The 12403-nt window shown below is 43.5% G+C and overlaps 1 protein-coding gene across 2 annotated transcripts in view; it reads right to left on the bottom strand.

The window, feature by feature from the left end:
* The window catches only part of LOC124111212 (neuroglobin-like), a 103515-nt gene that overhangs the window by 31524 nt on the left and 59588 nt on the right, over nucleotides 1-12403 (bottom strand). The window contains exon 1 of one of the 2 annotated variants that reach the window (XM_046470851.2): nucleotides 8012-9638. The exons of the other annotated variant lie outside the window; for it this stretch is intronic. Within the exon in view, the coding sequence (XP_046326807.2) occupies nucleotides 8012-8202 (191 nt within the window). The 5' untranslated portion in view covers nucleotides 8203-9638. Of the gene's footprint in view, nucleotides 1-8011; nucleotides 9639-12403 lie in introns of those variants that run through there. 2 annotated transcript variants of the gene reach the window in all.

Here is a 12403-nt window from a genome sequence, read left to right as displayed (position 1 = left end):
GGAAGAAATGTGTGTTTTACATCAAGACGTTCTGTAATTACCTATTGATATCTTTTTGGTGTCTATTCCCCAATTCAACAATGCCGTGAGAACAAACTGTTAAATCTGCATATATTTCAAATATAATCACCAAAGAATCTGGACAATATCTTCAAGACAAAAGTGGTTTGGTCGTTATAACGGTAAATATAAAACATCAACGCCGGAAAATAACCAAATTCGTCACTTAAATTGCACCGAAAAATAGTTATTTCGGAACATAATTCTATATGATTGCCCGCGCATACGACGCAGTTATGGATTATTCCTATTTGTCGGATATTCTCTCTTTATCTCTATCTCTCATATCGTGAAACATACAAGTAGCCCCGTGATTACCTCCCTCTCTCTCTCCCCTCCCTCTCTCTCTCTCTCCCCCTCTCTCTCTCTCTCCTCTCTCTCTCCCCTCTCTCTCTCTCTCCCTCTCTCTCTCCCTCTCTCTCCCTCTCTCTCTCTCTCCTCTCTCTCCCTCCCTCTCTCTCTCTCTCTCCTCTCTCTCTCCCCCTCTCTCCCTCTCTCTCTCTCTCTCCCTCTCTCTCTCCCTCTCTCTCTCTCTCCCCCTCTCTCTCCCTCTCTCTCTCCCTCTCTCTCTCCTCTCTCTCCCCCTCTCTCTCTCTCTCCCTCTCTCTCTCCCTCTCTCTCCTCTCTCTCTCCCCCTCTCTCTCTCTCTCCCTCTCTCTCTCCTCTCTCTCCCCCTCTCTCTCTCCCTCTCTCTCTCTCTCTCCCTCTCTCTCTCTCTCTCTCCCTCTCTCTCTCTCTCTCTCCCTCTCTCCCTCTCTCTCTCTCTCTCTCTCTTGCAAGCTCACTTATTCAAATATATATTATGTATAGTATTGCTATTTCCCATTTCATTTGATTTATATGTGCTCTGTGAGACGAACGCATTTAAAGGTTACTTGGTCGTGGTGATGAAAGTCAATCTTTCGTTTTTTTCTGCTAAGGAATGGCATGCACGCTACATTGAAAGACCAATGCAGTGGTGTAAACAAACTTAACCTTCTGAAAACAGCGATATAAACATATATATACCTAAAGAAATATACACGATTCCAATAATGACAACATGTTGAAATAACATGGAATGTATAGATGGCACTTCTTATGGCAGATAACTTCTTTTATTTATGGAATAAAAGACCTTGTTAACTATTAAAAGTGCCACGTACACATGTATCATGTTCTTCCAACTCGAAAATGCCTATCAAAGTCAACATGGAAATGATTTAAGATGTAAATAAATATGAATATGCGGCAATTCATCTGAGAATCATGCATCGGAATGACTTTTACATCTAACAGACTTGTGAAGATCCGGGTTAGAAGAGGTCTTCAGCAACACGTGCTTGCCTTAAGAGGCGACTAAGCCTATAAAAGGCAACTAACGGGAGTGGGTGGTCAGGATCGCTGACTTGGTTGGTGCATGTCAATTGATAGAAACTCTTTGCGTTTGAAGGTATGATTACGGAAAAACATCAACATTTTACGTCTGAATGGACATGCATGGCTATATTAAATTTAAAAACTCTTTGCACTAGATGGTACATAGTTACATGAAACATCAATATTTTGCGTCGGAAGGTATTGCTGTATTAGATATAAAATTTCTTTGCGTCTAATGGTCTGGTAATATAAAACATCTTTGCACTTGATGGTATGTCGTAACCAGAAACATAATGTCTTTGCACAAGAGTGAGTTTAACGCCGCTTTTAACAGTATTCCAGTTATATCGCGGCGTGTCAGCTTAATGTGTGAGGAAAGCCCGAAGTGATGCAGGTCTCAGACGTTTACCACTTCGGTAAAACCCACGAGCACAGGTATGGTGCTGACAAACCTATAAACATTATAGGGACGAACCGGGATTCGAACCTACAATCAAAGGCTTCGGGCCTGCCCAACTCTGCACAGCGAATCGCGGAGCCTTAGACGGCTGGGCCACCGGTGCCCCCTCTTTGCACTAGAAGGTATATAGTTCTATGAAGCATAAATGTTTTGCGGTACATGTACGAGACTCATTATCTCTTTGGGGGCGGTCGGGTAGCTTTGTTGTTAAAGCGTTCGCTCGTCACGCCGAAGACCCGGGTTCGATTCCCGACATGGGTACAATGTGGGAAGCCCATTTCTGGTGTCCCCCGCCGTGATATCGCTGGAATATTGCTAAAAGCGGCGTAAATCCATACTCACTCACTCACTCATTAACACTTTGCGTCTGACGGTCTGGCTATATCAAAACACGAAAGCACCAACACTTTGCGATTGACGGTCTGGCTATATCAAAACACGAAAGCACCAACACTTTGCGATTGACGGTCTGGCTATATCAAAACACGAAAGCACCAACACTTTGCGATTGACGGTCTGGCTATATCAAAACACGAAAGCACCAACACTTTGCGATTGACGGTCTGGCTATATCAAAACACGAAAGCACCAACACTTTGCGATTGACGGTCTGGCTATATCAAAACACGAAAGCACCAACACTTTGCGATTGACGGTCTGGCTATATCAAAACACGAAAGCATCACCACTTTGCGTCTGAAGGTGTGGCTATATCAAAACACGAAAGCATCAACACTTTGCGTCTGACGGTTTGGCTATATCAAAACACGAAAGCATCAACACTTTGCGTCTGACGGTTTGGCTATATCAAAACACGAAAGCACCAACACTTTGCGATTGACGGTCTGGCTATATCAAAACACGAAAGCATCACCACTTTGCGTCTGAAGGTGTGGCTATATCAAAACACGAAAGCACCAACACTTTGCGATTGACGGTCTGGCTATATCAAAACACGAAAGCATCACCACTTTGCGTCTGACGGTTTGGCTATATCAAAACATGAAAGCATCAACATTTTGCGTCTGACGGTCTGGCTATATCAAAACACGAAAGCATCACCACTTTGCGTCTGAAGGTGTGGCTATATCAAAACACGAAAGCACCAACACTTTGCGATTGACGGTCTGGCTATATCAAAACACGAAAGCATCACCACTTTGCGTCTGACGGTTTGGCTATATCAAAACATGAAAGCATCAACATTTTGCGTCTGACGGTCTGGCTATATCAAAACACGAAAGCATCACCACTTTGCGTCTGAAGGTGTGGCTATATCAAAACACGAAAGCACCAACACTTTGCGATTGACGGTCTGGCTATATCAAAACACGAAAGCATCACCACTTTGCGTCTGACGGTTTGGCTATATCAAAACATGAAAGCATCAACATTTTGCGTCTGACGGTCTGGCTATATCAAAACGTGAAAGCATCAACACTTTGCGTCTGACGGTCTGGCTATATCAAAACGTGAAAGCATCACCACTCTGCGTCTGACGGTTTGGCTATATCAAAACGTGAAAGCATCACCACTTTGCGTCTGACGGTCTGGCTGTATCAAAACATGAAAGCATCACCACTTTGCGATTGACGGTCTGGCTGTATCAAAACATGAAAGCATCACCACTTTGCGTCTGACGGTCTGGCTATACCAAAACACGAAAGCATCAACACTTTGCGTGTGACGGTCTGGCTATATCAAAACATGAAAGCATCAACACTTTGCGTGTGACGGTCTGGCTATACCAAAACATGAAAGCATCAACACTTTGCGTGTGACGGTCTGGCTATACCAAAACAAGAAAGCATCACCCCTTTGCGTGTGACGGTCTGGCTATATCAAAACATGAAAGCATCACCACTTTGCGTCTGACGGTCTGGCTATACCAAAACACGAAAGCATCACCACTTTGCGTCTAAAGGTCCGGCTATATCAAAACTTGAAAGCATCACCACTTTGCGTGTGACGGTCTGGCTATATCAAAACACGAAAGCATCAACACTTTGCGTCTGACTGTACCAAAACGTGAAAGCATCACCACTTTGCGTGTGACGGTCTGGCTATATCAAAACACGAAAGCATCAACACTTTGCGTCTGAATGTGTGGCGATGTTAGCTTACTATTTCCGCCTGATGGTGTACTGTTTGTCCTAGGAGGTATCGTTATATAAGAAATATAGACAGAAGAAGCGGAATGCCACATCTGACTGAGTTGGTGCCAAATCTGTGAAATGTCGTTCAACCAAATGCCAGAAAAGATGCACCGAACACGGGGGTTCAGCTAGTATTGCTGTCGAACCCCGGGAGACAAACAGATGATTTGGCATACCAGGTGATGAGGGCGGCATGTGTAGACTGATATGTGAGAGAAGCAACCCGACAAAGTAAGTTTCCACAGCAACAACTGTCGATATTTTACATGTTTGAAAATGTGAGCTTGGGGAATGATATAAGAAGACAGAAGCAAATAACCATGATACTGTGAGTGAGTGAGTGAGTATGGTTTTACGCCGCTTTTAGCAATATTCCAGCAATATCACGGCGGGGGACACCGGAAATGGGCTTCACACATTGTACCCATGTCGGGAATCGAACCCGGGTCTTCTGCGTGACGAGCGAACGCTTTAACCACTAGGCTACCCGACTGCCCCCATGATACTGTGTCTGAGTGAGGTATCCATGTCAAACTGCGGCATGGTATCTCAGTGGGCTAGCACTACAAACCCGGTATAAGTCTGGACAAGTACCAGCGGTCCAGAAACGCACATGCACGCACGCAAAATCATGCACGTGGTGATGTAAGTACAATGATCTTGAACTTAACGTCAAACCCTATTTCACCTCACCACCTCACTGGGGGCGGTCGGGTAGCCTAGTGGTTAAAGCGTTCGCTCGTCACGCCAAAGACCCGGGTTCGATTCCCGACATGGGTACAATGTGTGAAGCCCATTTCTGGTGTCCCCCGCCGTGATATTGCTGGAATATTGCTAAAAGCGGCGTAAAAAACCATACTCACTCACTTACTCACTGATGTATGCATATCGGGAACATCCACCTAAGACCTGTTTTGGCCCCTCCCGACTGTTGAATCAAGATACAATGTTAGACAAGATTTGATGCATCAGTGAGGAAAAGGATTTTTGATAAAATTCCCCATTTTGACAATATGCTACAGTCCTTTTTCAGGTGAACAACTGACATGCCTTTGCATGTGTTTGTGATGGGTGCCACCAGTGGGTCAGGATACGCTTTCCTTTTCGCGAACACCTGTTGTCATTATTCTAGAGTGATTCATAAACACATGATATAGTCGGAATCGGACACTGGACTTTCTTTCTTGGACTAACGCCGTGATATAACTGGAATACTGTTAAAAGCGGCGTTAAACCCAACACACTCACTCACTTTCTTGGACTAAGGGTTCTGTCGTTTTTCTTAAAATGTAATTATAAACTGTCTCCTAGAAATTCAACGCATTCAAACTTTCTTCTCTTGAGGTGAGGTGAGGTGAAATTGGGTTTAACGTCGCGTCCAAGATTATTGCACTTATATAGCGACGTGCATGCACGTGTGTGTCTGTGGCTGCTTGTACTAGTCCGGACTGATGCCGATTTATAGTGCAAGCTCACTGAGATACCATGCCGCAGTTTAACATGAATACCCCACTCAGACACAGTATACTGACTCCGAGCCGACCAGTCCTTGTTTTAGCCCCTTAATGTCGAGCGCCAGACAGGGTAACAACAAGTACCATCTTTTAACGTCTTTTGGTATGACGCGGCCGGGGATCGAACCCCGGACCTTCCGCTCTCCGGGCGGATGCTCTACCACTAGACCACGGAGGCGGCCCTTCTTCTCTTGTAGGGAAAGGGTAAGACATTAAAGGCTGTGAGATTAATATGCTTATAAAAGTTTTGTCGGTCATATTTTTCCAAGCCATCACTCGCGTCACTTTAAAATAATCTGAATAATCTGATTTTAATTAATTCTGCTATGGGAGGAATTTCATATTATGAAAGAAAGCTGTAGGGGTATTGGAAACAATAAACGAACTTGTTCCCGCTGGGTTCGCGAATAATGCAACGCTGTGCCGAGCAAAATTCACTTTTTCACTCATCATCTCTGACGTTTGAAGCGGGCGAGCATGTGCACAGCGCTTCCCTTCTGGCTGGTTTCAGCATGCTCTTTATTAGTTAAGTCAGACATGGTGCAATCTCTACTGACCCGAGATAAGGAGACTTTACACTGCGGGAAGGAAACCCGTTCACAAGGAAGATGAATGAGTTGGTTGGGCTTAAGGATGGCTGGGTAGGTGAACAATTGACATGCCATTGCATGTGTTTGTGACATGTGCCGCCTGTGAGACAGGATATGCTAAAATTATCGCGAACACCTGGTTAAGTCACAATTTGACAGGGATTCACAAACACATACAATCATGATATTGTCGGAATCGTAAAATAGACCCTGTTTTTAACATAGATTGTTTATGATTAATTAATTGTTTTTGTCGTTTGTATTAACTACGCTTCGAACATTAAGTTCTATTACCAAAATGTCGCAGGTTGTAGATGTTCTATTGCGACTTTTGCGATACCCAGGACCACGGGTATGGCACCAACCAAGCTATGGTCATAATTGGGGAGAGTCTGAAATTCAAATTAGTACAAGCGGATCCTTGTAGCCAAGGGAAACAACTGTTGTGACGTTTCAAATAGATTTATCATCCGCGCACACTACTGAATGGCGAAGGGGGCACGGGTGGCCCAGTCGTCTAAGGCGCCGCGATTCGCTGTGCAGAGTTGCGTCCCTTGGGCACGCCAGGAACCTATGATTGTTGGTTCGAATCCCGGTTCGCCCCGATTATGTTTCTAGGTTTGTCAGCACCATACCCATGCTCGTGGGTTTCATCTATGTGGCAAACGTTTGAGACCTGCATCACTTCGGGCTTTCCTCCCACATTCAGCGGACTCGCCGCAATAAAACTGGAATACTGTTACAAGCGGCTTTAAACCCAACTCACTCACAGAAGGGCGATAGTGTTCACAGGAGAACGGACATGCTATTGATCAAACGATTTGAGGCTGATGAATACCAATATTAAAATGTGTTGTGACATTAATATTGAAATTGATACGATACTGTGATGGATTAATGAAAGCTTGACGGACAGATTGTGAAATTAATCTGTAGCCTTTACGTCGTGACAAGTCTAGTGGAAAAAGGGGGCGGTCGGGTAGCCTAGTGGTTAAAGCGTTCGCTCGTCACGCCGAAGACCCGGGTTCGATTCCCGACATGGGTACAATGTGTGAAGCCCATTTCTGGTGTCCCCCGCCGTGATATTGCTGGAATATTGCTAAAAGCGGCGTAAAACCATACTCACTCACTCACTCACTCTAGTGGATAAAGCACTGGGTTGTCACAATGAATACAGACCCAGGGTCGATCTAGTCAGAAGGGTGTCAAACAATTTTTCAACCATATCATGACCCACTGTACTCATGTGGGGAATCGAACCCCGATCTTCGGCGTGACGAGCGTCGCTTGAACCACTAGTTCACTAATGCATTATATACATTGAACTTACTTTAAGAATATTCATATTAATTTACAGATATAAGTTGATTAAGATATATTTCCTTAAAGGAAATAGCTGTGATATGAAAGCTATGACTATACCACTTCCGTTCTCTTTCCTTTGATGTATTAACAGAGAGTATTAACCGAAAGGAGACTCGTATGAAATCGTGTTTTACGTCACATCGACACGACAGTGTAAAACGATAGCTAAAGAAACTTGTTGCATTAGATTATTTTGTTTGTTTGTTGTTTAACGCCGCACTCAGCAATATTCCAGCTATATGACGGCGGTCTGTACACAATCGAGTCTGGACCAGACAATCCAGTGATTGACATCATGATGATCGATGGCATAAAACGATGACATGCATCAGCCAAGACAGCGAGCCTGACCGCCGGATCCCGTTAGTCGCCTCTTACGACAAGCATAGTCGCCTTGTACGGCAAGCATGGGTTGCTGAAGATGAAGCAATAACGTCAACAAGAAATGCACCTTATAAGTTAGAGTTCAACCCGATCCAAAACACAAGGAAATGAAATAGTACTTACTTCATAAAAGTGATAACCCCAACCTTCGAGATATCTCCTTTAAGAGTTACCCACGCCTCCTTCAGGAGTTCCTTGTGCTCCTCACTAAGATTCAAGACGGGCTCGTCTTCAATAGAGTTTCTCATCCTGCCACTGCTGATCGCCTTGTTGGAATGCTGGCCGCCATTCTGTTTGACGTTGTTAGCGCCCATGGCGTCTCAAGATCGGGCGGAGAGCCGCTTTAAATCGCAGAAATCGATTCGAAACTATCACCTCAGTAACAACAGACGTTCAGCTTCAGCAGATGTTCGGCTGAGCAGTACACTTCCTTAAGTTGTCAGTGTTGTCTGTTGAACATAGCGATGGGACAACCTTTGCCGAGAACAGGCTTGGTTATAAATGGATTCCTGTTTATGATCCCGGGTGTATATAGCCTTGAAGAAAAATCGATGATAAAACAAAAATCCTTGAAGTTGCGTGAACAGTCGAATATTTCAGTGAGTAATGTTAGTTTCACGTTGCATAAATACTGATTAATGGCACTGTTTCAACTTCCGTTGAGATTACCATTTTTTCAATATAATTATGACAATTAACAATATTTTAAGCATTAACGTCCCATGTTACGCGATGTTTTTTCAAAAGTAGTAGCGTAGCCATATGCTGTAAGAAGTCTGAAAAAAATCACATTTGTTTCAAAATATTTTTTTAAACTGGCATCAAACTGCATGTTTTGTGGACTGTGTTCGTGTCGTGGACAATGTGGAGAACACCGACAATTAACTGCGTCTTCCTCTGTAAAACTTCCAGAAACTTTCTTCCAACTGATAAATGACTCAGATCCACACAGACCTTGAAAATCACTCAATATTCACGAACAATATCCAAAACCGGCAGTGACTTGAACAAGTTATCTGTTATGAATCATCCCTTCAAGTATTGAATTCGGAAGGAGTATTGGTACATCATCATCTCAATCTGTGGAGCCCGAAACAGCAGCAGCAGCTGTTGATGTGGATGCGAATATCAGGCTCTTCCGTATCAGCAGCTGTATAAAAGTGGCATCGAGGTGATGTGTACGACAGAATACGCGGAATCGGTGTGTTGGATATAAAACAGAACAGTACTCCGGTTCCGTACGAAGAAGTCAATGGGATGGGTCCAAATCACTGTGATCTTGATCGATCTGAACTGTAGATCATATCAATGTTTATCAAGTACTTATAAATTCCCGATTGTACATGATATATTTTACCACTAAGTGACCTCGCTGGTTTGTTGGAGGAAGTCACGCACATATATATATATATCCTGTTTCGTTCGTGGTTTCCACCCACATCTATTAAATAATCCTCCACTTTCTAAAATTCAAACAGTTCTGGAATTTTCATTAACACAGAGATGGTAATTATCCCGAATTAAAAAAAAATATATTCAACTCCCGTGAAGATTATGTGCAAACAGCGTCTTCATTGATGCAACGTGTGTTTACTGACAGAGCACCCGCGTTTACAGTCCTCTTTCCTGTAGACGCTGAATATACAGCACTTCACCTTCGACACGTGCTCAGGCTACGTGGAACACTGCCTGTTTGTGAGCCCTTCGAACGAATGCTCAGTGAAAGCCAGCTTCTCTGCCGCTAAACGCAACGCGGTGTTATATTGATCTAGGGTTGGCCACTGGTTTGGGTGAAACAGACACTGGGGCTATAGTTGATATGACTACAGTATGATGATTATGAAAATGTCAGGTTGACGCTTGCGCTGTGTAACGACTAACTAGACCTGACGACGTGATGGGGTGCAACATATGCCACTCCGGCAGCACAGCTGGTGCATGTTGGCGCCAAGGTGAGGTGAGGTGAAATGGGGTTTAACGTCGCGTCCAAGATTATTGCACTTATATAGCGACGTGCATGTACGTGTGTGTGTGTGTGTGTGTGTGTGTGGCTGCTTGTACTAGTCCGGACTGATGCCGATTTATAGTGCAAGCTCACTGAGATACCATGCCGCAGTTTAACATGAATACCCCACTCAGACACAGTATACTGACTCCGAGCCGACCAGTCCTTGTTTTAGCCCCTTAATGCCGACAGGGTAACAACAAGTACCATCTTTTAACGTCTTTTGGTATGACGCGGCCGGGGATCGAACCCCGGACCTTCTGCTCTCCGGGCGGACGCTCTACCACTAGACCACGGAGGCGGTCATGCGACGAGGTGGTCACAACGGAAGCTTTTATAAGTGTGCTTCATGTGGGACGTAGATTTTGAATTTTAACTATTTTTTTAAAAAAGCCACAAAACCATTTCCATAATCATAAGAAGTCCCACTTGCATGGATCGATGCTCATGATGTCGATCACTGGATTCTCTGGATTATATTAATTTCTATATTTATGTAATTATTATGAAACAAACGTAAATACCAAATATGTTGGTTAATATATGAATAATTACTCATATTCAAGATATATTAAATAGGTCCGATGCACTAACGAACAGATTGGTATGTTATCTGAACTCATGAACGCCCATGAACGCATCACATGTGACGTCATAGATCCATGACTCGAGATGCAACATTTGTCTCGTGCAGGATTAGCGTGTAAAGTTTGTAAATCACGTGCAGCATATCGTGATAAGAAAAAAGGCACGCTGTGGTAACACTTGACTGATTGATAGTTTTCTCATTCATTGGTTCACATTGGAAACATCTCTTCTTAACGTACATACCGTATTCGACGCCCCGCGCCACGGCGATATATGTTAATATACTGGCTAGTGAACAATCCTATATTAATAAGCACCCCTTCCGATTGATAAATGTACACAAGGCTATTTATTCGTGCATAATACGTTTGTTATATGCACCCTTAATTATGGGCAATTAAATTCTGGAAAAATATATCTGTCGTTTATAAAGATTTCAGCATAAACCCCGAAATTTACGCTCTTTGAACTCTGTTGTTTTACACCAAAAAAATATTCTAATAAGAGCCCCCATTTATTATGTCGAATACGGTACTCCTTCCTCTATGTTTCGCGTTTCTTTTGATGGTGGGTATATAACATTACCATAAAATCGTTTGATTTACAGCATGTCCGTTCTCCCGTGAACACTATCGCCCTTCGGTAGGGTGCGCGGACGATAAAGCTCCCGAAAACGCCACAAATGGCTATACAGAGTTGTGTCCCTTAGCTACAAGGATCCGCTATTCCGAATTCGATATCCAGATTCCCCCGAATCATGGCTTAATCATCGCTTTAATTCCATCATTTTAAAGCATTAGTTCTGTTACAGTAGCGCGTTGATACCGCATCTGTATTGTGTAAGTTCCGTTACAGTAACGCGTTGATACCGCATCTGTATTACGTAAGTTCCGTTTAAGTAACGCGTTGATACCGCATCTGTATTGCTAAGTTCCGTTACAGTAACGCGTTGATACCGCATCTGTATTGCGTAAGTTCCGTTACAGTAACGCGTTGATACCGCATCTGTATTGCTAAGTTCCGTTACAGTAACGCGTTGATACCGCATCTGCATTACGTAAGTTCCGTTTAAGTAACGCGTTGATACCGCATCTGTATTGCGTAAGTTCCGTTACAGTAACGCGTTGATACCGCATCTGTATTACGTAAGTTCCGTTACAGTAACGCGTTGATACCGCATCTGTATTACGTAAGTTCCGTTTAAGTAACGCGTTGATACCGCATCTGTATTGCGTAAGTTCCGTTACAGTAACGCGTTGATACCGCATCTGTATTGCGTAAGTTCCTTTACAGTAACGCGTTGATACCGCATCTGTATTGCTAAGTTCCGTTACAGTAACGCGTTGATACCGCATCTGTATTGCGTAAGTTCCGTTACAGTAACGCGTTGATACCGCATCTGTATTGCGTAAGTTCCGTTACTTTAACGCGTTGATACCGCATCTGTATTGCTAAGTTCCGTTACAGTAACGCGTTGATACCGCATCTGTATTGCGTAAGTTAGGTTACAGTAACGCGTTGATACCGCATCTGTATTGCGTAAGTTCCGTTACAGTAACGCGTTGATACTGCATCTGAGTTGCGTAAGTTCTGCGGCATGAGCACAGCATTATCCCATCTGTGTCCCCGGCGTTGTCATGGCTGCAGGGAAGCCGGACTATGGACTATTACAATAAATAATATGGTAACACCACATGCTATCATATTCAGTTTAGTTGACAACAAAAACACTTGAACAAGGCGGAAAGTCTTAGTGGGTAAGCTGATCCACATTCCCGGGAATCTTGAAACATGTCCGCATATGGGAAGACTTGTTTGTTTGTTTGTTTTATGTCGATTACTTTATCATTGTTTGTACAAATCAAGAACGATGCATTTCATGTTGAGAAAAAAATACATTTATTTTTGTTATGAAAAAGGAA

This window comes from Haliotis rufescens, unplaced genomic scaffold, assembly GCF_023055435.1.
Source record: "Haliotis rufescens isolate VD_foot unplaced genomic scaffold, xgHalRufe1.0.p SCAF_13, whole genome shotgun sequence".
NCBI classification, from domain to species: domain Eukaryota; kingdom Metazoa; phylum Mollusca; class Gastropoda; order Lepetellida; family Haliotidae; genus Haliotis; species Haliotis rufescens.
This window is presented reverse-complemented; position numbering and strand designations above follow the sequence as displayed.